This window comes from Erythranthe guttata, chromosome 13, assembly GCF_056151865.1.
Source record: "Erythranthe guttata isolate IM_541 chromosome 13, IM_541, whole genome shotgun sequence".
Taxonomy (NCBI): Eukaryota; Viridiplantae; Streptophyta; class Magnoliopsida; order Lamiales; family Phrymaceae; genus Erythranthe; species Erythranthe guttata.
The window spans coordinates 15,871,380-15,897,277 of record NC_142545.1 but is presented as its reverse complement, the minus strand read 5'-3'; the positions used below and the strand labels follow the sequence as shown (position 1 = coordinate 15,897,277).

The 25,898-nt window shown below is 36.4% G+C and overlaps 7 protein-coding genes across 12 annotated transcripts; 5 read left to right on the top strand and 2 right to left on the bottom strand.

Moving 5' to 3' along the window:
* Window positions 1–5,407: 5,407 nt before the first annotated feature.
* LOC105968439 (TatD related DNase) lies at window positions 5,408–6,939 on the top strand. Its single transcript, XM_012993074.2, has one exon. The coding sequence runs from the start codon at window positions 5,863–5,865 to the stop codon at window positions 6,745–6,747; it is 885 nt and encodes a 294-aa protein (XP_012848528.2). The 5' UTR covers window positions 5,408–5,862; the 3' UTR covers window positions 6,748–6,939.
* Window positions 6,808–8,443, bottom strand: LOC105968440 (uncharacterized). The gene is made up of 4 exons (XM_012993075.2): window positions 7,975–8,443; window positions 7,773–7,895; window positions 7,344–7,634; window positions 6,808–7,162 (listed from the first exon to the last, which is right to left on the bottom strand). Exons 1-4 carry the CDS (start codon window positions 8,236–8,238, stop codon window positions 6,959–6,961), a joined length of 882 nt encoding a protein of 293 aa, XP_012848529.2. The 5' UTR covers window positions 8,239–8,443; the 3' UTR covers window positions 6,808–6,958.
* Window positions 8,444–9,177: 734 nt separating this feature from the next.
* LOC105968367 (beta-galactosidase 8-like) lies at window positions 9,178–14,585 on the top strand. Of its 3 annotated transcripts, none has more exons than XM_088811341.1 (20): window positions 9,178–9,583; window positions 9,677–9,801; window positions 9,906–10,001; window positions 10,248–10,360; window positions 10,528–10,594; window positions 10,684–10,776; window positions 10,920–11,063; window positions 11,150–11,238; window positions 11,311–11,416; window positions 11,512–11,599; window positions 11,775–11,893; window positions 12,017–12,181; window positions 12,285–12,490; window positions 12,636–12,742; window positions 12,811–12,920; window positions 12,990–13,097; window positions 13,198–13,308; window positions 13,405–13,616; window positions 13,730–14,060; window positions 14,218–14,585. In XM_088811341.1, exons 6-20 carry the CDS (start codon window positions 10,690–10,692, stop codon window positions 14,332–14,334), a joined length of 2,100 nt encoding a protein of 699 aa, XP_088667467.1. In that variant the 5' UTR covers window positions 9,178–9,583; window positions 9,677–9,801; window positions 9,906–10,001; window positions 10,248–10,360; window positions 10,528–10,594; window positions 10,684–10,689; the 3' UTR covers window positions 14,335–14,585. The 3 variants fall into 3 exon arrangements, with proteins under 3 accessions (XP_088667467.1, XP_088667469.1, XP_012848448.2); XM_088811343.1 differs by having other exon boundaries at window positions 9,334–9,583; window positions 9,698–9,801; XM_012992994.2 differs by lacking the exon at window positions 9,178–9,583 and having other exon boundaries at window positions 9,637–9,801.
* Window positions 14,586–14,857: 272 nt separating this feature from the next.
* LOC105968437 (oxidoreductase, zinc-binding dehydrogenase family protein) lies at window positions 14,858–16,891 on the bottom strand. Its single transcript, XM_012993071.2, has 6 exons — window positions 16,439–16,891; window positions 16,069–16,248; window positions 15,693–15,774; window positions 15,489–15,596; window positions 15,256–15,414; window positions 14,858–15,157 (listed from the first exon to the last, which is right to left on the bottom strand). Exons 1-6 carry the CDS (start codon window positions 16,688–16,690, stop codon window positions 14,958–14,960), a joined length of 981 nt encoding a protein of 326 aa, XP_012848525.2. The 5' UTR covers window positions 16,691–16,891; the 3' UTR covers window positions 14,858–14,957.
* A 60-nt stretch (window positions 16,892–16,951) lies between these two features.
* LOC105968436 (endonuclease 4-like) lies at window positions 16,952–19,635 on the top strand. The gene is made up of 10 exons (XM_012993070.2): window positions 16,952–17,126; window positions 17,202–17,317; window positions 17,446–17,626; window positions 17,843–17,956; window positions 18,031–18,086; window positions 18,171–18,254; window positions 18,367–18,459; window positions 18,571–18,629; window positions 18,915–18,988; window positions 19,098–19,635. Exons 2-10 carry the CDS (start codon window positions 17,204–17,206, stop codon window positions 19,214–19,216), a joined length of 894 nt encoding a protein of 297 aa, XP_012848524.2. The 5' UTR covers window positions 16,952–17,126; window positions 17,202–17,203; the 3' UTR covers window positions 19,217–19,635.
* On the top strand, window positions 19,600–21,520 carry BFN1 (bifunctional nuclease i). The gene is made up of 9 exons (XM_012993072.2): window positions 19,600–19,742; window positions 19,896–20,076; window positions 20,170–20,277; window positions 20,366–20,421; window positions 20,562–20,645; window positions 20,764–20,859; window positions 20,985–21,049; window positions 21,173–21,246; window positions 21,341–21,520. The coding sequence occupies exons 1-9, from the start codon at window positions 19,617–19,619 to the stop codon at window positions 21,463–21,465; spliced, it is 915 nt and encodes a 304-aa protein (XP_012848526.2). The 5' UTR covers window positions 19,600–19,616; the 3' UTR covers window positions 21,466–21,520.
* A 670-nt stretch (window positions 21,521–22,190) lies between these two features.
* On the top strand, window positions 22,191–25,858 carry LOC105968433 (internal alternative NAD(P)H-ubiquinone oxidoreductase A2, mitochondrial). Of its 4 annotated transcripts, XM_088811346.1 has the most exons (10): window positions 22,281–22,393; window positions 22,656–22,711; window positions 23,320–23,923; window positions 24,024–24,237; window positions 24,394–24,554; window positions 24,641–24,706; window positions 24,820–24,983; window positions 25,064–25,169; window positions 25,277–25,459; window positions 25,582–25,858. In XM_088811346.1, exons 3-10 carry the CDS (start codon window positions 23,342–23,344, stop codon window positions 25,735–25,737), a joined length of 1,632 nt encoding a protein of 543 aa, XP_088667472.1. In that variant the 5' UTR covers window positions 22,281–22,393; window positions 22,656–22,711; window positions 23,320–23,341; the 3' UTR covers window positions 25,738–25,858. The 4 variants fall into 4 exon arrangements, with proteins under 4 accessions (XP_088667471.1, XP_088667472.1, XP_088667470.1 ...); XM_088811345.1 differs by lacking the exon at window positions 22,656–22,711 and having other exon boundaries at window positions 22,191–22,393; XM_088811344.1 differs by lacking the exon at window positions 22,281–22,393 and having other exon boundaries at window positions 22,529–22,711.
* Window positions 25,859–25,898: the final 40 nt, after the last annotated feature.

The following is a 25,898-nucleotide window of genomic DNA, read 5'->3' as shown; positions in this document are numbered from 1 at the left end:
TTATTCCGTGATTTTAGGCAACATATCAGCAAATCTCAAATCACGTATTAAAGGAAATAAATGCCGTTTAATAATAAAACAGGGGTATTAAAGGGAAATTATATAATATATTTTGCCAAGTTGGCAAAATTGGGTGTATCTCAAAAAGGGGAAAAAAAATTGGATCTGCCTCATTAGAAAATATGAACAAGGGGGTTTTCCCTAATAAACCCTAAAAAAAAAAGATAGTAAAAGATAAAGTAGAAACAAACGGCCGGTTATTTTAATATTGAAAGACCGTTAGCCGGGAAGAGGGAAAAAAGCCCAAAGTATGTAGTAAGATCCGGGCCCGCGGTTGGCGTTGAGCCCGTCACGTGGCCCACAAGCTGGGTGGGATGCGCCTCTTAACCGACCATTTTTCCCTTTTTGATTCAGCAGCTCTAAAGGGATTCTCTTTTCTTCTGTAAATCAGTATTAAAGTCTTTGAATTTTAAAAGCCAAATGCTTTTTTTCACTCACACTTTTTTTCTTTTCCTTCTTTTTTAAATAAAAAATTAAAACTTATGTCCCACTGGAAAAGCACAATGTACCACACGAAAATAGTACTAGAAATAATAATTTATTTCCCTTTGGATGTTTCCACCATTTTTAAGGAACCGAAGTTGACTGTGTTTATTTAAAGTTCGGACTTTGGACAACCTGTTTGGTCACCTAATGTACATGACAATATTTAATTGTACTCTCTCTCTCTCTCTCTCTCTCTCTCTCTCTCTCAATGTTGAATGTTTAGGTACTATATATGTCCAATAATTAGGTAATCTTTAATCAAAGTCCTAGCTGTTTATATTGAATTTAATGATGTGCTTAATTATGAAGTGGGGACTAATCCAAATTATTTTTTGGTAGCTATTAATCTTGAATAGTTTGATGATTTGATCATAACAAGTCCCACAAGGAACATCTGTTTTTATATATATATATATATATATATATATATATATATATAAGTCGCGTTTATTAAATTTTTTGTACGACTAAGGCCTGAGGTCGGATGATTTCACTCTTAGTTCTTTCGATATATAAATTTAATACAACTATATATATAACAATTGTCTTTTTTTAAATATTTTTATTACATATTTTCTGCTTATTCGATTATTAGATGATCAAGGTTATTTTAGTTCTTCTGATATACTAGTGCGAAACTGAAAAATGACAATTAATTAAGAACGGAAACTCAACATCAATTAATTAGCTTACAAAATTTGGTGACGAAACATCCAATTATATGTCTCCACATTATACAACATTCAATGCAAAATATGGATCTGTCATAAATTGAAGAATGCTTAATTAAATCGTTGTGATGCTGCCTAAATGATGATTAATTAGTACCATCCATACGTACGAGCAAATTCACTGCCCTTGTTATAATAATATTGTATTAGAAGTTAGTTGAACTGACTATTAATGATGCTAACGTGGCTGAAGCAGATCAACTTAACTGAAGCTGATTATATATTTATAAGAAAAATAGTTAGGTCAAATTAAGGAATTTAAATACAACCCATTATTATATTAATCAATCAGCTACAATAAGATATTTATAATCAACTATCATTGTGAGATATTTCAATTCTGGCCTTTTATTTTCTTTATAATAATATTAATTAGTTAGCTGCCTGCCTCTAGCTATAAGATATTTAATTATACCAACCATCATTAGGAGATATTTAATTAAATTCTGCCCCTTTACTTTAAAATAATAAAATTTGAATTTTCTTTTTAGTTAAACCAAATTAAATACTGTTTTGCCCTTGTATTGCAACAGTGATTACAATCGCTAAATTAGTTATACTATTGAATCAATTATTGACTCCTTTTAATGCTTTACATTTAGTAATATTATATATATATATATATATATATATATATATATATATATATATATATATATATATATATGTATTTTCAACGTTCAAATTGTTCATACCGAAACAAATATTATTGGGCCACATATTAATTTGAATTCTTTAATTAATAGGAGGGATATTATGTGGATAAGTTACCGACATTTATTTTAATTTTTAAATAAGATCCGTTCGTGTTTACTATGACACGTCATATCATGCATGGAAACAAGAATTGACAATATTGTCTTTCATGCGTATATAGTTCAACTTGTTTCCAGATGATAAGTTGGTGCAAAATATTATGATCGAGTATGTCAGTTACGATATAAGAATTTTAACTTCAGTACATGTTGGTTTTTTTACTCCCAGATTCAAGGTCCACCATCCTATAACAGAGACTGTTGAGTTATCATAATTTACATTTCTTCATAAAAAACCCATACAATAATAGACAATCATTTTTTCCCTATGAGATGTAACGGTTGAATTAATGACAACCCATGTCTAATAATTTCTAAAATAGAATAAAGAAAAGAAAAAAAGAAATGGAGGATAATAATAATAATAATAATAAGAGTAAAAAACAGTTTACCCCCTAAACAAATACCCGTTTTGCACTTTGCCCCCCAAACAAAAAAAATTTGCACGTTCTTACCTAAACTCCAGTTTTTGTTGCACGGTACCTCAAAATTGGAATATTCAGGCCATTTTAACCGGAATCTTACACACGTGCTATTCACGTGAGTTTTAAAGGGGCAAAAGAGTCTATTCTCTTACATTCTTCATAAATAATAAAAAAAAAAAAACAAAAATTACAGTATTATAATACCTATTGCAATCAAAGCAGCAACAGCAAACATCTCAGCAATCGCCAGGGGCAAATTGGAGAGAATCGACAACACTTTTCTAGGCAAACCCTTCAGCCTCCACGAATCGACCTTCGGCGGCGGAATTTTCGGATCTCCACCACTTCCGCCGCCGGAAACCGCCGGAGCTCCGCCAGGATCAGGTGCTTCAATTTTAGTTGCCGTGCTCTTGTTCTTCTTCTTGCCCTTGTTAATTCTACTCTCATTGTCAGAGGTTTTGAGCTGCGCAAAAACGGCGGTGTTGGTGGTGAAAGAGAGAGTGAGGGTTCTGCCATTTCCGGTTTCTGCATGAACTGTAGAGACAGTAATAATTGTTGGGGAAGGGTAATTGGGATCCAATATACCAAATAATTGGTATATTGCCCATTCCTTGTAAAGAAGCGGGCGGCGGCGGTGGAGGGTAGGGTGGAGAGTGTGAAGAGGAGTAGAGTTGTGAAGAGGAGGAGCAAGCAGATGGAGCTTGTGGATTGGGCTTTGTTTAGGAGGTGGTGGTTCGAATTGTTGCGCCTGAGGGTGATGAATTTGGGAAAAGATTGAAATTGTTGAATTATTTGTTGGTGGTTGTGGCGGCGGCGGTGGTGATGGCGGCGGCGGTGGTGGTTTCTTGTTCTTGATTTTGGTGGTGTTCGTCGGGGAAGAAAACTAAGAGGAAACCCCCAATTGCAGATTTTCCCAATTTTGTTTTTATTTTTTTTGTTATTTTTTTTAATTTATGAAGAAGGTAAGTGAATAGACTATTTTGCCCCTTTAAAACTCACGTGAAAAGCACGTGAGTAAGAATCCGGTCAAAATGGCCTGAATATTCCAATTTTGAGGCACCGTGCAACAAAAAGCGTAGTTTAGGTAAGAACGTGCAAATTTTTTTTGTTTGGGGGGCAAAGTGCAAAACGGGCATTTGTTTAGGGGGTAAACTGCTTTTTACTCTAATAATAAATAGATAAGGCATGCAGGGAAGCCATAGCGTACGTGATGAGAAACTAATTAAAAAGACTGACGTACCTTAAATTTGACCGCAGGTTATATACAGATAGATTGATAGATCTCACATAGTCAATGTGTTAGATTTGGTCATTTGGATAAGAAATAAAAACTAAAAATTGAGTGGTCCAATTCTTGCAATTGGTTTAGCGGTGGAAAATACCATAATTGTTATAGTCCATCGTTTTCTTGTAAAGAATTTCGTTGTCATATATGTGTACTGAATATAAATTTCACTCATACGCAATAAGTTTGTAAATTATACGAAATAAGTAAACTGCAATCGACCAATTATGTACGATGAGTTCGACCCCATAAAATATCGGTAGGAAAAATCGGTCTCTAATTGTTAAATTTTGCGTTTTCTTCACCGATTTTTTTGTAATATCTATGGAGCTCGTCTTATAGCTGATTCCAGAGCAATCGAAGGAATCATTGAATATTATTATTATATATATTCCAGAATTCAGTGCTGACTTTTCTCAAAAAAACAAAAGAAAAAAAAAGAATTGAGTGCAGACTAATTAGGCCACATAAACGCTGCCGTTTTGGTAAACCTGATCTCTACTTGAAAGTAACAGTCTGTTGAACGGGAGTCGTTGGACGGTGGTGGAAAGTCAAAGGAGTAAGCTGCAGCTAATATTTAATAGCCTTTTTGTGAATCATAAATTTGTGTTTTTCTATTAAAATTAATATTTTTAATTTACCCATTTAAAAGGAAACGGACGGTGTAAACAAATACACTCTTTAGTGAGTTTAATTTTACACGTTAAAAAAATTCGTTAGTATTTACTAAAAAAACTAGTAGGTAGTTACAAACACTTGATTTTCCAACCTCTCAATTTCTGTATGAAAAAATAAAAATCAAGGGAATCTCACTTGTATTTTTGTTAAATTATTCAAACATGAGGGACTAGATGTGTAATTAATGCAAACTTGAAGGGTGAAAATTGTAATTTTATCAGAAAAATAATATATTGAACAAAAACAATGCCGACAAAAAGTTACAAATTGATCCCTTCTGCGGGAAAGGGAAAGGCATTGGCCCACGCTTATTGGGCTTATTTGGTTTTTCTTTTCCCATCACAAATTAGTACTTCATCCGATGGGCATGAATATTTATTAAATACTATATTTCATTAAATTTAATAAGATAATATTTGTTAAACATTAGGTTTATTTTCCTTTGTAATTATTAAATAATACATCCCACCGATTAAAAAATAAAATAAAAATAGTGCGTACCGTGTATCCAGAAAAAAATGGATTAAGAAGAACAATCGTTAGCAATGCTATCCAAACACGTCTCATCCACGTCATACAAGTCTCGTCAACACCAAACGGTTACTCGCTGGTGTGGTCGGAGCAAAAATGGATGATGCTTGATTGGATAGGATTGTAACGATTTTTAATGCCTATCTCGCACGACTACTCTATTTTTTTTTTTTAAGGTTTTCGAATTTAAATTAATTTTGGTATGTTAAATTGCTTGATTAAAACCTTAATTTATAGCCGCGAACCTGAGTAAGATCACATGATTCTTTGTTAGGAGGCATTTAGGTTTACTAATGAATTGAAGAGAGAAACTAATTAAATGATGAACCAACAAATCATGACCGGCTTCTCATCTTGACATCAAATTAACGTTTTTCAGTAAAACAGAGCAATGAATTAATTATTACATCCCACTGTCGGAATATGAGATTTTTATTATTAAAAAAAATAAAAAAATTATAATAAATAATAATATATTCGTTTAGGCCCGACTTTCGATGAGCTTGGTTATTGTTTTGTTTACATTAAAGCCCAACTTAGATTTGGGCTTCGGTCTTCTGACTTTTTGTGGACAACTGCAACTGCAGATTGAACTCCCGGTTTCGTATGGAGGAGCAAGTGTAATTCAGTTATCCAGCTGTAGCACCGCCGCCGACCGCCGCTCTCTCTCTCTCTCTCCAGGTTTCGTCATATCTCGGTTGATTTTCGAATTATTTTTTGAATAATTAGGTTAAAATTTCCCAAATAGTTATTCCTGTTTCGGCAATCGGTAGAAATCAATTGGAAATTGGAGTCAATTGTTCCCCTTCTCGAAATTTGGGGATAATAAGTTGCAGGTCAAATTCGGATCGATGATTAAACTCTTCGATTCTCACTGTCACTTACAAGATTCCAGAATTCTAAAATTAGCCCCAAAACTAATCAAAGAGGCCCTCGATACCGGTGTAGTTAATTTTGCCGTCAATGGAGTTTCCGAGAAAGACTGGCATTTGGTTAAGGAGATGAGCAATACCTACCCTTCTGTTATTCCCAGTTTTGGCCTTCATCCCTGGTTTATTTCCGATAGAACCCCCGATTGGTTCGACATTTTGAAAGGTTTCCTCTCGTCAACTCCCTCTGCTGCAGTTGGAGAGATTGGTTTGGACAAAGGTTCGTTTGGGAAGAAGATCGATTTCACCGATCAAGTTGAAATCTTTCGCCGGCAGCTTGAACTTGCAAAGGAGCTGAATAAACCGGCTTCCGTGCACTGTGTGCGTGCTTTTGGCGATCTTTTGGAGATATTAAAATCGGTGGGGCCCTTTCCTTGTGGGGTGATATTGCATTCGTATCTCGGTTCGGCTGAGATGGTTCCGGAATTATGTAAGGTCGGTGCATATTTCTCCTTTTCGGGTTTTATTATGTCGATGAAGGAGAGCAAGGCGAAGAAGATGTTGAAGTGTGTTCCTCGTGAGAGGATTCTGTTGGAGACTGATGCGCCAGATGCTCGACCGAAATTGGTTGACTCGAAATTGAAGTTCTTTGTTGAAAAAGAAGTTTCGAATTCGAAAGAGGTTGTTATTGGTGAAGAAAATAATTCATCCTCCGAAGAGAATATTAACCATCCGGCTAATATTCATCACGTGCTTGCCTATGTGGCACGTTTACTCCAGATGGAAGAAAAAGAACTTTCCGAGCTGAGCTATGAAAATGCGGTACGCATTTTTTCTTACGAGGGTTCGAAGTTGGTGCAGAAATGATTATTATCAGTAGTTAAAGTTGGAGCAGTAGCTAATAACTATTGAAAACTTATGTAAGTGTTTGGACATATTCAATATCTTTTTCGAATAAAACTCTGGAGACAAACATCGAGAAAAAAGTTACTGTACAAATGTTTAGCAGTTTAGTAACATGCGATAATCGTACAAAAGTATCGAGTTACATTGTTTTAATATGCCTTGTTTAGTTGTTTCAATACTTCCTCTGCCTGAGTTTCGATTCCAAGTCTCCACTGTAAGGTGAAACATGGTACGCGTATTGCTGGAGAACCGAGTACAGTACCATCTCAACACACACTATCACATTCTGTATAGCTTCTCCAACGTGCTCCGTATCTAACCAGAAATGATGCGATCGAATAGTCCCCGTTTTTACGAGGATGTCGAGCACTAGTCCCTGTATAATTCCATCAGGGGCATTTTAGTAAAACTAACAAGAGTATTGCTACTAACCAATTGACAAAGACGTACGATCATTTTCCATAATCAAGAAATATAATTCGAGTGAATAAACGATTATACTAACATTGAACATAAGGAAATAATAAAGATGGAAAACGGAAGATATTTTCGCTGACCTGCCAAAAGGAGAAGAAAACAATTCCTACGATGCAGATAAACTTTGTGAGCGGCTTATGCGGCTCCAATTCTTTGGCAAAGACACGGTAGAAAACAACCAACGCATACATGGCCAGCAGAATCGATAAATTCAAAACGACGACGAATGTCCAATTGAGCCAACTCGGATACATCCCGATAATTTGCAGTGCTGTCATCAATATAGAACAGACGGGGCGGATAATAACAAACTGCAATGTCCATTGCTTGAGGAGTCTCAACGTTTGCTGATTCAAATGCGCCGTTCTTGGCTGCATATTTCAAAAAACAAAAGACGAAATTACAAAATTAGGACAAATAAAAATCCAATCTTGAATCAAATTCTTGAAAAATCAAAATCACAAAATCATCGAATTTAGTTCATCGTAAAACAGAGGAAAGCCGATCACCTGAAAAAGATTCATCGGAAAAAAATGGTGGATCTCCCTCCCTTTGATCTCATCTGGCACAACATTGGTGCTCATGGAAATATTCAAATAACTATAAATCAAAGCCAAAAACGTCGCAACAGCCTGTACCCACAAATTAAACATTAATTACATAAAAATAAAAAAAATAAAAAAGAAGAAGAAGGGTGAAAAGGGCACACACCAAAGCATCATAGCAGTGTCTAACGGAGGTCAATAACAAGAACAAGGGTTTGCTGCCTTGGGTATCCAGTAACCCAACGAAGGAATTAACGGCGTAAAGTGGGGCCAACAGTATGATAACGGCGATGGCTTTTTGCTGACTGGGATTCTTCCAATAGAAGAGATGCTGTGATAACAGCGGGAAAGTGAAGTGCAGAGTTAGCAAAACGGACATACCCGAACCCGTCATCGTCAGTTGCCGTCGATCCATACTCCCGAAATCCATTGTTCAATTTCGCAGCTCAAAAACTTGCTTCTTCTTCTTCTTCTGCAAGTGGGTGAAGATTATTCGACGAATATATAGTATATGATCAAAGGAGGAGGAAATAATTGAAAATTCTTTGCTGAATTTTTGGAGACCGAGTGAGGTTTTTTTGACTGCAAAATGGCCGATCTTTGACAATTCTACAGAGAGAGAAGGTGAAGTCCGATTTCTCGCTGACAAATCGATGTGTAGAAGTAAAAGCGTGTTTTGTCATACTGTTAAAAGCGCATTCGTGTGAAAGCGGCATTACAGATTATGTGATGGGCCCAATTGTCATTATATTATTCTGGCCTTCTCAATCGTGAGGCTCCATTATTGCAAGTCCAACAACAATAATAAGCTCCAACAAGTCCATTGGGCTCCAATTTTATTTTTATTTTCCCAATTGGAAATTTGATTGTTGTTATTATTTTTATCAATCACTCTTTAATTAGTCAATTAAAAAATAATTAATGAGAAGGGTATTTTAGGATTTAGTTCTAAATAGACTCTGCACTCCTAAAGTATAGTTAAATATAACACTTACTCCCTTAAATAATGAATTAAAATATATTTTAAAGATTTAATGAACTAAAATAAATTTAAATACTTAAGATTACTATTATTTATGTATTGATTTCTTAAAATTTATCAGTATGAATATATTCAATTAATTGGTCCAACAACAAATAGATGTTATTTATTGAATATGTACCAATGCAAGATAATATATATTTTCATATTTTAAAAAACATTTGTCAACAAATATTTTTAGATGTATAATTTAATTATTCTTTTAGTTATTTCTTGACATAAAAAAAGAAAATTTTAAGGTATTGGGATTTAAAAGACAAATTAAATTGTACTTGACAGGAGTAATGTTACAAATTATATTTATAGGGGATAATTGTTACAGAAGGTATACTTTAGGGTGTAAACTGTAATAAACCATAACCCTAGTATTTACTTTGTTGCTCTAATTAAAAACAATTTTCTTGATGTTTAATCTAATAAGCGTATCGGTTAAGCCATTAACTCTCTGACTATATATAAATCAACTCTTTCTCTCTCTACTTTGTTTGTATAATTAATTTCTAATTCAGAAGGGCGCGAACATTACAATTTGCTGAAATTTCTGCAACAAACAAAACTTCAGGAAGCTGACAATTTATTTTTTCTTGTGATTATCATTCTCAGAATCCTCCCAATTTTTTTATTCAATGAATTCTCCGAATTTTTTGTTCGTATTTTATCCGTCACTATGGATCGAGACAAATACTCCAAGACGATGCCCCGTATGAATCGACATAATCAGACACCGTATAAGGTTAGGGTTTTTTTAATTTTGATAATCTGTAGTAGTTTCGGATATTGGATAATATGTTCTGTACACTTATTTTGGCGATTTTACTGTTTGAAGGTAATTTTTGTTGTCGAACAGTGGTTTCAACGAGTGTGACATATGATAGTAAGGCACTTGTAATTGATGGAAAGCGGAGAATCCTGCAGTCCGGGTCTGTGCATTATCCACGTACTACGCCAGAAGTGAGTCCACAATCGAAATCAATTTTTTGTTTTTTTTTTTTTGCTTGATAATTGTCTGGTGAATCAAAATTATGCAATAATTTTTTGTCTTGGTGAATTTTAAGGTATGGCCTGAAATCATTAAGAAGGCAAAGGAAGGAGGATTGGACGTGATCGAAACTTATGTCTTCTGGAATTATCATGAACCTGTGAGGGGAGAGGTATATATATATAAAGTTCCCATCTACTTCTAATTAAGTACTTATTTTCTTGTCCTGTGAATTCTCGTCTTTCATCCTTAGTTTCGCGTCATGGTTGTAATAATACGGAGAGTCGAGATTTTCTAAATCTTTCACAGTATTTGCAAAGTTACGATATGCTGATTCTTCGTTCTATAGTTGCTGATTCTTCGTTCTACATTCTCACTGTAACTGTTATCTCAGATACTGACTCTTTTCAACGTGAAGTACTATTTTGGAGGCAGGTTTGACCTAGTGCGGTTCGTGAAGGAAGTACATGAAGCCGGTCTGTTTGTGCATTTGCGAATCGGCCCCTATGCTTGTGCTGAATGGAACTATGGGTTAGTCTTACATTTCAGTCTTCTCAGTCCATTAAATAGTTATACTCTGTGTCTGAATGTTATAGTTCTGTCTTTCGGCTTTGTAGAGAAACAATCTAGAACTCATTTGTCAACTAAACAATCTTTGAAGTCCTTTCGACCGTGTTTTTGTTAACTTTTCTGAACAGGGGATTCCCAGTTTGGTTGCATTTTATTCCTGGAATACAGTTCCGAACAACAAATAGCCTTTTCAAGGTGCTTTTCAAATGTTCTCCATAGTAGTTTCTTGATAAATCAGTTTACAGAGTTTTCATGTAAAACATGTCTCTTTGTCATCAATGCAGAAAGAAATGGAGCGTTTTCTTGCAAAAATAGTTAATTTGATGAAGGATGAGAATCTATTTGCATTGCAAGGAGGGCCAATCATCCTCGCACAGGTTCTTCTTCTTATGTAGTTCGCTGCCTTTTTTTTAAATGGAAAAAAGTTCTTAAAACTAGTTTGGTTGTAATTCAGTCACTTTTTCCGTTCTGTCTTGATTTGTTTGTTTATAATTATTTTTACGAGACCGTATTTTTATAGGTGGAGAACGAATATGGCAATGTTGAAGGGGCTTACGGAGTAGGCGGAGTTTTATATGTCAATTGGGCTGCAGAAACAGCTGTCAGTCTTAACACTACCGTTCCTTGGGTGATGTGTGCACAGGCAGATGCACCCGATCCAATTGTAAGTATAATTATTCATCGATCCAATTACGTTTTTTAATTTTTCCCTTTGTGTTGCTTCACTAAGGAAAATATGTAATTATGCAGATAAACACTTGCAATGGGTTTTATTGTGATCGGTTTGCTCCAAATTCACCATTCAAGCCAAAAATGTGGACGGAAAACTATGTTGGATGGTAACATATTCATTATCTTTATTCATTGTTATTTTTTATAGCATCCAGCCCTAATAATATACAGTTTTATAGGTTCCTTGCCTTTGGATATGCTGTTCCTTTTCGACCCGTTGAAGACCTAGCTTTTGCCGTTGCACGCTTTTTTGAAACAGGTGGCACTTTCCAGAACTATTACATGGTGAGCTTTCATCAGATGATTTAAAGTTGATGCAACTTATAATCTGGCTAATGCAATCAATATACCTGATTACTAGAACATTTTGTATATTGCAGTATTTTGGTGGAACCAACTTCGGTAGAACAGCTGGAGGACCTTTGATTGCGACTAGTTACGATTACGACGCCCCGATAAATGAATACGGTAAATTTTCTGGACGGATTATAATTTGTTGGTATATGTCCTTTTTTTTTGTTTGCTTAAAAGATGGAATAGCTTAAGGGTGACTATTGAGTATAGGACTTTGTTCGAATGCACTGAAGCAGTTTATTTCATTACTTGGCAGAATAACAGAACTATATTAGAGCAACTTATGCAGGTTTAATCAATCAGCCAAAGTGGGGCCATCTGCGCGACCTTCATATCGCAATTAAAAAGTGCGAGGAACATTTGGTTAATGCCAATTCAACTCAAATATCTCTTGGTGATAATCTCGAGGTATGTTACTATCTAGGCGTCCGTTTTCAAACTACTCAGTGCTGTGATCTAAATAACTTATTTATTGGACCGCGAATTATTTGGCAACAAATATTCATGTTGGAGTCTCGATTTTGCCTTCAGGCACACGTGTACTACAAATCCTCGAAAGAATGTGCAGCTTTTCTTGCCAATTATGATAGCTCTTCAGATGCAACTGTCACCTTCAGAGGGAAATCTTTCTTTCTCCCCGCATGGTCTGTGAGTATTCTTCCAGATTGTGTGAACGTCATTTTCAACACAGCTAAGGTAATATTTGCATGATATTACGAGGTAATCTGGAATTTTGTGATTTAAAGTTTCGAACTATATTTTAGAAATCGATTTTTCCTTGCATTCGTCACGGACAAAGGTTACTTCGCAAGTCACTGTTGATGATAATAGTGCTTTTACGCGGAGCATCACCATGAGGGAATGTTCTCTATCATCATCATCGTCTTGGAGTTGGTATAAAGAAAAGGTCGGTGTTTGGGGTAACAACTCGTTTGACGCATCGGGGTTACTGGAGCAGATAAATACAACAAGAGATACAAGTGATTTTCTCTGGTATACGACAAGGTAAACATCTTTTAGCAGATTGTATATATATGTATCTACATACTTCGTATATTTCCCCAAGTATTTTCAATTCCTCGCAGCAAATCATATGTTTATTTCTATGCGTTGAATTTATCGTTATTTCTTTGTATGATCTGTATGGCAGCATAAATATGGATGAAAAAATTGGGCAAAATGAAACGAAAGAAGTAGGTCTGTTCGTCGGAAGCTTGGGACACGCAGCTCTGATCTTTGTGAATAAGAGATTAGTAGGTAAGCGATTATTTATACACAAAGTTATTCTTATTTTTGCTTATTGTTTCTTCTATTTCATACATCAGGATTTGGTTATGGTATACATGATGATGCCAGCTTCATGTTAACTGCTAAACTCAACCTTCGTACCGGAAGCAACACAATAGACGTGCTGAGTATGATGATTGGATTACAGGTTATTATTGTTTTGTATCAACAAATTTACGATTTTGTATCGTTTGAAACATCATATTTTTTTTTTCAGAATTATGGACCATGGTTCGATGTCCAAGGGGCGGGACTGTATTCCGTCATTCTTACGGGTTTGACAGATTCAAAAGAAGACCTTTCTTCTGCGCAGTGGACCTATCAGGTAGCTGCTGCTTATACTTTCGATTAATATAATTGGCGTTGTGTTATTGCATCATTAATACGAACCAGTAATAGTACTACAAATGATTATATACATTCAGGTTGGAGTCGAAGGTGAATTCCTAGGACTTGAGAAAGAATCTCTAGCAAATAGTTCGATATGGACTCAGGGGAGTGCTATACCAATCAATCATACTCTGACATGGTACAAGGTAAATTGTCTTGGCGCCTCAAGTCATACTTAGTTATTGCTAAGTGTATCATTTTGGATAAAATATATAACAACATGGGCTCAATCTTATGATCAGACTGCATTCCTCGCACCAGAAGGAAAAGGTCCCGTGTCGTTGAATCTTTCCGGGATGGGGAAAGGTGAAGCATGGGTAAACGGACAGAGTATAGGGAGATATTGGTCTTCTTACCTCTCACCATCAAGTGGCTGTTCTGAGGATTGTGACTACAGAGGAACCTATGACGCATCAAAATGTTTTAAAAATTGTGGTCAGCCTGCTCAAACACTGTAAGCAGGCTTACATTAATTCCGCTTTAGGTATATATATATATATATATATATATATATATATATATATATATATATATATATATTCTTATGGAAAAATGAAATTTATTAAGGTATCTTGTACCGCGATCTTGGTTACAATCCGGTGAGAACTTACTTGTCATCCACGAAGAGCTGGGAGGGGACCCCACAACAATCTCTTTTGTCACTCGAAAAGGTCAACGAATATGCAGCCATGTGTCAGATTCGGATCTTCCACCGGTTGATACTTGGGAACCGAGTGTGGGTTTTGGGTCCACAACACCACAACTTGGGCTGAAATGTGAAACAGGATGGCGTATTGCTTCGGTTCTTTTTGCTAGTTTTGGTACTCCTCGAGGGAATTGTGGGGCATCGTTTTATCCGGGAATTTGTCATGCCAATGTTTCATCAACAGTTGAGCAGGTACTTTAATAAGAATATAAAGCCAGTTATTACCCATAATGAACGGGAAAACAAGGTTATCTCTGTCGAATCATGCTCAAGACTTAAAGAGGAAGAGGTAAAAACATGTGTGAATTATTACACAACTAAATTTTCTTTTTTTTGAATTATCGTACAGATGTGTGTTGGGAAGCAAGGATGTTCGATTCCTGTCTCGACAGCCACACTTGGAGTTGGAGATCCTTGTCCGAATGTTCGGAAAAGCCTGGCGGTTGAAATCCTTTGTCAAAATTGAAATGGCTTCTTTCACAAATAACTGCAATTTCTAACCTTTCGACCACTTGTGCGCGGGCAAGTGTGATAACCAAAGCAACCGATCACCCGCTAAATAAGTTGTATCACATCATAATAATTTATCCTTGGCCAATAAGTCATATAAAATAAACACGATACAATAATTTATCTACCCATGTAACTTTTTTCAGATGATATACAAGGTGTATCCTCTGAGAATCTTTGAAAATTGATTACTACCAGGTAAGATCAGATCCATGATGTTTTAGTGTGGTCTGTCTGTATTCGGAATCACGACTAAAGCAAATCACTCATAGGCGGGCTCAAGAGTCGAGAGATGATCGAATTTTCATGATATGGGCACCAATTTTTTTCCACCAACACAAGTCAAAACCATCACAGATCTCCAGTTCAGATGTTATGTTAGTGATTCAAACAAAAGTCAGTTGAGAGAGAGAGAGAGAGAGAGAGAGAGAGAGAGAGAGAGAGAGAGAGAGAGAGAGAGAGAGAGAGAGAGCATCATATTTCAGTCATTTCTCATCTTAGAAAGAAATAAAGACGAAAAGGAAGACCATATCTGAACCATTTTTCGAGAAACGAACATAACTGGCATCAAATCTTTTTTTATTGAACAAGGAGGATAATCTTTCCTATATGCTGGCTGCTTTCCATAATCCGATGAGCTTCAGCAGCTTCTTCTAATGGAAGACTCTTGTACACAACTGGTTTTATCTTCCCTGCAGCTATCGCTGGCCACACATTTTTCTCAACCTCACTCACAATTAGCGCTTTGTTTTCTGGTTGCCTACCTCGCAGCCCAGCAGCTACGAAAAAAGTCGCAAAATAACATCGAATGAATAACTGAAAAATTAAAAGAAAAAGGGAAAAAGATTATGAAGATGTGGGCTTAAAAGCATGTTACCCTGCACAGTAAGGCGTCTGTACAACAAAGTGGTAAGATTTATTTCAGCTACTGATCCTCCCATAAAACCTATTATGAATAGTCTCCCGTCCAAGTTCAGGCTTTCCAGATTCCTCTTCAAGTATAAACCACCGATGTTATCCAGTATGACATCAACACCTGTTATCGAACATTTGCAAGATTGAGACAAATTATTGGAGTTAAGAACCAAATCATTGCAATAAGAGTTTAACCTTTTCCTCCAGTTTCTTCCTTCACTCGTTCAACAAAATCCTCCGTCTTGTAATTGATGCAAACATCAGCTCCTAGGTTCTTGCAAGCAGCTAGTTTTTCTTCACTCCCTATACGACACAATTAGTTATATTATCAATAAAAGAAAGGCAGACATATAATGATGTCACTCAGAATCAATTGGATGGTGTCATCTTTGTTGTAACCTGCTGTGACGAAAACTTTGACGCCGTGGTATTTAGCAACCTGAATAGCAAATGTACCAATTCCGCTGGAGCCCCCATGTATCTGAGATTACACGTGAATATCTTCAGTTAGACGCTATATATAATCGAAAACGCCAAGTAAAACACTCAGAAAGAAACTTTCCGATAGATCTTATACTAAATTTTGATGTCACATTATTCAATGTTGAAGTCCAAAAGCTCCGAATGTATCGTGGATGAAATTTCGGTATAATTATTCTTCCTTAAGAATAATATGAAAGCTCCAGGACCAACTACAGGACATTCTTACTTGACAACGAAAACGGCACAATATATAGCAAACGTTAGCTATACAAATGAGGGAAGGAAAAAATACCAGGAAAGTTTCCCCTTTGGCTAGCCGGCTCGTCATGAAGACAGTGGACCATACGGTGCACGCTACTTCAGGAAAACTAGCTGCCTCTTCCAACGAAATACCGGAAGGAACCGGAAGAACTTGCCCAGCTGGAACAGCAACTTTCTCCGCATATCCTCCACCACCGACAAGAGCACATACCTTTTTTAAGAACACAATTATCAACAAACAATCCCATTCCAATATGATGAATTTCATACTTCTTTTTTTACATTTTTAGCCCTCTACTTGAAATTCTGACATGTTAAGTAACAATTATCACAAATCAATCAATTCATCTTTCCCCTAGAAACTGAAATAAATGTGAAATTGAGGAAACCTAGAAAAATACCTGGTCGCCGATCTTCCAACGGTGAACGTTTTTGCCGACGGATTCAATGGTGCCGGAGCATTCGAGACCGGGATACTCGCTCTCGCCCTTGGGCGGAGGGTGCTTACCCTGCCTCTGAAGGGTGTCGGCTCTGTTGATTGCGGTGGCTGCAATTCTGATCAAAACTTCATCGTCTTTGATTTTCGGATCCTCCACTTCCCGCAACTGCAGGACTTCGGGCCCACCCGCTTCTGCGATCACGATCGTTTTCATGATCTTCCTTCTCTTGCTTTCGGTATCGAGGGTTTTGCTCTGGTTATGGTGTTCGGCCACCGTCGATTTGTTACTGTGATTACTTTGAGAGTGTGGGGGAAAGAGACAAAAGCTAACACGTGTAGTAAATTAGTAAAGCAGCCTTCTCTCCTCTCTCCAGTGTTCTTAACTGCTTTTTCGTCAATTTATAGCTAAAGTCGCGTTTCTTGAACTGCATTATAGTCGCTGGTAATATTTTGTGCTTCAAAAAAAGTCAAATCTGTTTTGACTTGTGCAACCAACTTACGCACATAAGGTTAATGAATAATGCGTAATTAACAAAAATTAGAGAATTGAGGTTTGGATTGCAGTTGCGTACTACTGAAAGCAATTGATCGATTTTAGGGTTCTTCCTTCGGGCTGCCATTCCCAAAACTACTATCGAATCGAATTGCAGGCACGTTTGATTTTTGAAATGTTTATTCTTCATTGCACACAATAGAACTGTTTATTGAGGATTGTATTGTGGCAGATATGGGTGTGTTCGAGCTGCGGTTGGTAATAAAGGTGATAACGTTATTGTTAATAGTTCCAAGTATGTATGGTTGGGGAAAACAAGGCCACTTTATGACTTGCAAGATTGCTGAGGTATTTTTTTTTGATTTTTTTTATTTGTTTGATTTTTTTGATGTTTGAGGTATTTTATTTTTTGGAATTTTGAAATGTTGATGAATGAATGATTAATTGGATTTGGGAGTATTCTTTGGATGTTACAGAATTTTCTCACTGAAGATGCTTTAGCTTCAGTGAAAGCATTACTTCCAGACAGTGCTGAAGGTGAACTTGCTTCTGTTTGCTCGTGGCCGGATGAGATTCGTCGTAAGGCCCACTATCGCTGGAGTGGTCCTTTACATTACATTGATACACCTGACTTCAGGTGCAACTATCAGTATTGCAGTAAGTGGATTTCTCTTTTATTAATTTTTTATTTATTTATTATGTTTCTGTTGTCTGCCTTCTGCTAGATTGTTTTGATCGCTTTTCCGGAGGAAGAATTATCGTCTATGTCGGTCGAGGAATTTATGCCACTATAATTGTTCCTGCGCAGCTTTACCACCGTAGTTTTGGTACCAGTTGTACCTTTACGTTTTCTGACTTGTACTTATGCTATAGGAGACTGCCATGACTCTGTTGGTCGTAAAGATAGGTGTGTCACTGGAGCAATTTACAACTACACAATGCAGCTTATGACAGAGAGTCGTGATTCCGATTTCTCAGTAATGAAGTGTATGTATCAAGATTTAACTGTTTGGTTACACCCTGGAAATGGAAATTGATAAACACATTTCTTTCAATTATAGACAACTTGACAGAGTCACTTATGTTCCTATCGCATTTTGTCGGCGACGTTCATCAGGTCAGCTCATTTTTTCCTTCCAAATATCTTATTATCTTCAATTTGATGATTATTGTGAGCTAAAAATCGATTTTGGTTTGGCAGCCATTGCATGTTGGCTTCACGGGAGATGGAGGTGGGAACACGATTATCGTCCGTTGGTACCGGAGGAAAACTAATTTACACCATGTGAGTTACAAATAATTTTTGCAAAACAAAATATAAAAAAAAAAAAGATTTAGATGAAAGTATGAATTTGTTTATCGTCTAATATGTCTTGTTTTATTATATTTACGTTAAGGTGTGGGACAATATGATCATCGAATCTGCCCTGAAGACATTCTACAACTCAGATATTACAACAATGATCCAATCTATTCAGAGCAATATCACGGTATGATTACGTGTATTCTATTGTCATTTGGTGCTTATTAATTTAGAGATTTATAGATTATTCTGCACTTATAAAGTTATTTAGTATAGTAATATTGCCTTCTTGATTTAGGAGGCCTTTGTTGACGAATACTCTTGGAAAAATTGCAACGGTACAGTTTGTCCAGACCCGTAAGTACATAATCCCCCTCTACCACACAAACACAGTTCTCTGTAACCCCTTTAAAATATTTTTCATTTCTGTCCTTGATGTTGTGAACTGCCTTACTATGACTTCGTTTCTTGGATTCATAATCGGAAAAGAAGGTAGGTTAAAGTAGCAGTAAAATTTTCATTTGAAAAGTAAAAGCAAATTTTAATATTATTTTGCTGTTTAGGCATGCTGCATGCACTAGTCATCACTCAGTTGTATACCACTCGGGAAATAATTGTATGTATTTTGTTGTGCTTATTCAGGTATGCTTCTGAAAGTATCAAATTAGCTTGCAATTTTGCTTACAGAAACGCCACTCCTGGAGTCACCTTAGGAGGTAAAAATTTGACTGATATGCTTTATATGCTGCGTATGATTCTGGTTTTGGATTTGTTGAGTAATTGCTGCTGTGATGTATGTGCCAACATTCCCTTTTTCTCGTGCAGACGATTACTTCCTCTCTCGTCTGCCAGTTGTCGAGAAGAGATTGGCCCAAGGCGGGGTCCGTTTGGCTGCTCTTCTCAACAAGATTTTTTCCAAGCATAAATCAACTGCCAAAGAATGATATAACCGGAGGATAGAGATGACAGGTGGGGACCGCTTTTTGAACCATCCCTTTTGGCTTGTACTTCCCCTCACGTCAATACATGTAACTGCCTAATTAAGTAGTTGATTGTGGGCAAAGTCAATATTTGCTGGAAAGCTAAGAATTATTGTGCCTTTTATATGTCTCTATGATCACACTATACACACTATTTTAAGTGCTAGGATTCCCTGTTATTCTGGAGTATGTGTCTTCCCATGTTGCTTCTATTGACAAGCAACTTAGATTGCACTTTATAGATGGGCGGAAGATTTAGCTTGTAAGCATTTGTAACCTATTAAGTATCAATTAATTTGTGTATATATATAAACCAACCCCCACCAGATTGTATATATTTTTTTAAGACCAATAACAAACGCAGATGTCGATTTCACGAGGAATTTTTGTTTCTTATTTTGCTTTATTTCTTTGTGTTTGTGTTGTTTATGAACCTTGTGTCCAGGCATGGAGTAAAGAAGGTCATTCCATGACATGCAAAATTGCTCAGGTAGACTTTCAGACAAGAGGGACTAAACAATAACTTGGGGATTTTTTTGTTCTTTTTAAAAAATTGACTACTGATAACCCAAGTTTTCTACAGTGTTTTCCGCCCTCGATAATTTTGACATAGTTCTTTTCTATGCATGAAAAAAAAACATAGGATTTGCTGGGACCAGAGGCGAAGCATGCTGTCCAAATGCTGTTACCTGAAAATGTTAATGGTGATTTATCGGCACTTAGCGTGTGGCCTGATCAAGTAAGACACTGGTATAAGTACCGTTGGACGAGCCCTCTTCACTTCATAGACACACCAGATCAAGCCTGTAATTTCAATTATCAGAGTGAGTAAAAAAAATCCCATCATTTCGTTTTTCTGATTACAAATTTATTCTTCTTATTATAATTGATTGTATAATATGGAAATTTGAATAAAGGGGATTGCCATGATCCACATGGAGTTAAGGGTATGTGTGTAGCGGGGGCAATTCAGAACTTCACCAATCAGCTTTCACATTATCGGCACGGAACCTCTGATCGACGCTGCAAGAAATCTCCCTTCTTTCGTTATATATTTATTATTTTTTAAAAGCAATCAGATTATAATAGCGAAATATATTTTTATTGTCGCAGATAATATGACAGAGGCCTTGTTGTTCTTGGCACACTTCATGGGAGATATTCATCAGGTAACTAAAGCAAACATTAACGGAAATTCTCTTTGTAAAGTCTTGGTTTACAATGATAGTTTTGTTAGTTCAACGTTTCCTCTTTTTTTTCTTGGAATTTTGTTTTCTTGCTTATCTTGATTTGGGTTTTCGTGTATTAGCCACTGCATGTTGGATTCACGAGTGACGAAGGAGGAAACACTATAGACTTGCGCTGGTTCAAACACAAGTCAAATCTGCACCATGTGAGTGTTGCCTTATAATCATTCCTTTAAATTACCGTATTTTGTTGTATAGTCGTGTTTAAAGTTGCAATTAAGTCTGTCTAAAAATCATTGATTAATCTCGAAACCACACGTTTAGGTATGGGACAGAGAGATAATTCTTACAGCTGCAGCAGATTACTACGGAAAGGACATTGACCTCCTGCAAGAAGACATTAAGGGAAACTTCACTGATGTAAGTAAATCCGCTTACGAATTTAATGCCCTATTACCTATATACTATATATTATATTATATATTCATATATAGGCACAAAATGCTAATTTACTTACTTGCCACATTCAATTGTTACACAAATAGGGAATCTGGTCTGGTGATCTTGCCTCTTGGAGGGAATGCAGTGATATATTTTCTTGTGTCAACAAGTGAGTATCAACTATCGACAACCGTAAAATAATTAGAAACTTACACAGACAACGAGACGTTAATAATGCAATGTTTCGATATTTTCATATACGTTATATAACGGTGAAATCGACTCTGGTCAGGTATGCTGCTGAGAGTATAAACATGGCCTGCAAATGGGGCTACAAAGATGTTAAATCAGGGGACACTCTTTCAGGTAATAGAAATAGCTTTTCTACCATATAATAATCTTTATTTCTTGGTTTTGAATATGAGTAACTAATAAGAAAGCCTTGTGTGTGTGTTGACAGATGATTACTTCAATTCAAGATTGCCGATTGTTATGAAACGGATAGCTCAGGGTGGAGTCCGGTTAGCTATGATTTTGAACCGGGTTTTCGGTGATAGCAAAGAGGATTCCTTAATTGCTACTTAATTCAACAGTCCCTGTACATTTTATTTTAGTTAATCATTTTAACAACTTTTTTTTAGCATTTTCTTTAACCAAAAAAATAAAAAAAATAAAATAAGAATTCACTTGGTAAAAATGAATTAATATGAATTAGCATGAGGAAATATGAAAGAGAAAGTGAGAAATCGTGTGAGGGTGATAGAAACGTGAAGAGGGAGGGAGTACGCTTTCTTCCCTTCTCTTGATTTCCTATTATTTCTATTTTATTTTGCAAAAATAAAATAAAAGTAATAAAAATAGTTTTTTGTCAGAATATGTTAATTTCGATCTCAATTAATAACTCCATGTAGGCCCGCTTACACTCCTAATTGCCACTTGTCTGGGTAGCTCAACAGATTCGTAAATTGGTACAATACCTTAGCATCGAGCTCAACTGGTTCGTAAAATGATACAAGTCGAATTTCAATTCGTGTTAGTTGGTTTCTTGTGGTCACCACACCCAAAATCCGAGGTACAAAATAATATTAAGAAAATATATATTTGGACGGGCAATCGAATTTCAATTCATGTTAGTTGATTTCTTGTGGCCACCAGACCCAAATCCGCTAACTTTGGTACAAAATAATGTTAAAAAAAATAATTGGAATATTCTCGGGCCTTATGCATAGAAACCCTAACCATAATTGTTTGGTAAGAGAAAGTAGTAGGGCTGGTTCAACTTAAAACTTGAAAATCGGCAACATAAACGTGTAAGTGAGTGAGTGAGTGACAACGTTATTTTGGAAGAAATGTCAAAATATGGCAACTCGTCTCCCTTCCCTTAATTCTTCTAACCTTCTTTTCCATTACCAACAATGCTCTAGGGATTTTTCTTATATGTATGTATATATACATACATCTCCATAGCCAGAAATCAACGGCCAGAAATTTTTGTCAGACATTGACGGAGCAGGTATTGTATTGTATTGTATTGTATTGTATTGTATTGTATCCCCACCTAACTTTTCTCGCACACTTTCTTGCTCGACAAGCCTTTCTTCTCACCATTTTTTAATGTTCCTACACTAAAATATTATTATTTAATAGTATACTAGTTTGCTTTTTTTACTGTCAGACATTTTTTGTTTGTATTGGTCAAATAAATTACATGTGCAATGTCTGATTTGTCTTCCCTAAACCCCTCCTTCAAACCATTCAAAACCCCCTTGTTCAAGGCAAAGTGCGCAATAAATCAGCTCTGCATACAGATACTTTTTTGTATTTACTGAAGGTAAAAGTGAAGTTATTGCTTCTGTTCATGTTTTAATTTCTTCCTTTTTCGCCCCCCTGCAATTATTATTATTTTCCTTCATTGGTGAGGGTTTGTTAGTTTTTGCTTGCTTGTATTTTCGTTCAAATCTATTGTTATTGCTTTCTATGTTGCAAATTGTACGAGGTAAGAACAGAGGATGTAGATCAATAATGAATACTGTTTTCTTTGATATTTACATAAGCTAAATATGATTGAAATACGAAAACCGTAACTTCTATTGTTTTATCGAACTCAAATAAACAGAGAATTATACAATAATTACCCGCCCACATCAAGCATTTTTATGTTTGAGGCTAAACAAATTACAATGTGTCGTTTCTTGGTAATAGATTTTCCAATTAGAGTATTGACAAAAGTTCTCCTTTGAAATTGCCGATGATATTGCTGACGATGAATGGTTCGTTGCTGTGTTTCAATTGACTGGTCTTGTCTTGCTTGAATAAAACTAGTTGGATTTTGTATTTTATTGCTCCAAATTCTTTGGAGTTCGCGGTACTAATGTAAAGCTCTTTTTGGTGTTTTGTTTTCCTTTGCTGAATTGTCGTATAAATAACCGATTATTACAGATAACATCAAGCATCATTAGCCATGGCCTTAGCAAGAATAGCAAGAAACGGATACCGGAGATCCGGAAGCAGCGCCATGGCCAATTACGCTAACTGTGAGAAAGATTTTATCTCCGAGGACAGGTGTCGTTCACCTATTGGCGGATTCTTTACACACCCCCACAAAAATATTCCAGCTAGTGGATACACAATCCGAACATTATCCGATTCCAACTTCGGAAGCAGGGGATTGAGAACAACTCCGTATTACCAATTCGCTAATGCGGAGCGAGTTGCGGAATCGGATTCCGAATACGAAAGCACAAAGTACCCCACATTGGAAGCCACGAAGCCCGGCCAAAAGCCTCGTGTGGTTGTTCTTGGAAGTGGATGGGCTGCATGCAGATTCCTCAAAGGGATAGATACTAGGTTGTATGATGTTGTCTGTATATCACCGAGGAACCACATGGTCTTCACTCCGTTGCTCGCATCAACTTGTGTGGGAACTTTGGAGTTCCGTTCGGTGGTGGAGCCCGTCACTCAGATTCAGACAGCTTTGGCCAACGATCCCAACTCTTACTTTTTCCTCGCTTCTTGCACCGGCATTGATTCAGACAAGCATGAAGTAAGTTGCTCATGCCATATATCTATATGTATATGTGCATGTATATATTCTCGCGTTTCTTGAAAATTTGAGGGTTGAATCCGATTTTCGTCTGTATCAGGTGTACTGCGAGGCGGTTGGTAATGATGGACTTGCGAACGCACCGTACCATTTTAAGGTTGCGTACGACAAGCTGGTCATTGCTTCTGGAGCAGAAGCGTTGACTTTTGGAATAAAGGGGGTCAAAGAGCACGCCTTTTTTCTACGAGATGTGACTCATGCACAAGATATAAGGAAGAGGCTTCTCCTAAACCTCATGCTCTGCGAAAATCCAGGTGAATTTTTTTTCACTATTTTTCGCTTATGTCTTTGGTGCTCGATTCGGATGAAATTAAATTATATATGGATTTTACATATAGAATTTTTGTCGACATGGAAAGAATGAAATGTCGAGGTAATTAAATTTTTTTATTTCTTTTTGTAATTTCTAGGAATATCGGAAGAAGAAAAGGAACGGCTGTTGCATTGTGTTGTTATTGGTGGTGGGCCCACCGGAGTCGAATTTAGCGGTGAGCTAAGTGATTTTATTATGAGAGATGTTCGCCAGAGATACGCTCATGTGAAAAACTACATGAAAGTCACCTTAATCGAGGTACGATCGCTATTTTTGTTAATTTAATGTTTTTAAATGAAAATCTGCGTTTAATTTATAGCTGCTTATCACCTGTCTCTGGACAGGCGAACGAGATTTTATCATCGTTTGATCTCGGATTAAGAAAGTACGCATCAAAGCACCTAACGAAGGTAACAACTCTCAACCACAAAAAAAAAAAAAAAAAAAAACACTCGTCTGTTTATCTAGCTGGTTTTGTGGTTAATATATTTTTTTTTAATTACCGGCGATCGTGAAAAATCAGTGTGGAGTTCGACTAGTAACAGGTGTTGTGAAAGAGGTTCACCCAAATAAGATAGTTCTCAGCGATGGAAGTGATGTCCCTTACGGCCTCTTGGTTTGGTCGACCGGAGTGGGTCCTTCTGAGTTCGTAAAATCTCTCGACTTCCCCAAGGCCCCCGGTGGAAGGTATATATAGTTATACTACATTTCAGTATACATATATTGAAAATTGAAATTCCTAAAATAAAAAAAAATGTGTTATACAGAATTGGTGTCGATGAATGGCTAAGAGTTCCAACAGTAGAAGACGTTTTTGCCCTCGGAGATTGTGCTGGATTTCTCGAAAAGCCGGTGCTTCCTGCTCTAGCACAGGTCTAGTTTCCGATTTCTCTCTTTGTTTTTTACCGTTATTTATTTTTCTAAAATATTGGTGGTTAATGTAATAAAATTAAATAAAATTAAAAAAATTGGAAAGTCAGGTAGCAGAAAGAGAAGGGAAATATCTGGTAGAGATGTTGAACAGAATAGGGAAACAGAATGGAGGCAAGGCTTTGTCACTGAAGAAGGATATTCCGTTGGGAGATCCGTTTGTGTACAAACATCTTGGTAGCATGGCATCTATGGGCCGATACAAAGCTTTGGTCGATTTACGTCAGTCCAAGGTAATTCGACCTTTTTTTTTTTTTTTTTTTTTAAATCGGGTTAATCGAAAAAGAAATTAAAAAATCGGATAATATTTGACAGTATATGTGAGAAAAAAACTGATACAAAGATTTGTGGACAGGATGCGGAAGGTATATCATTAGCTGGGTTTGTAAGCTGGTTTATCTGGCGATCTGCTTACCTAACTCGGGTCATTAGCTGGAGAAACAGATTTTACGTGGCTATCAACTGGGCCACAACTCTCGTTTTCGGCAGAGATAATTCCAGGATCGGTTGAAAATTGAAATTATTCCGCAATTTACAAAATATGTACTATTTTAAAGAAACATGAAACTTACATACTCGTCTTCCATGAAAACAATACCACTTCATAGAATAACTCGTTACATTTCGATCAATATTTTTTTATATCCATTCGAAGACTTTGGTAATAGCAAA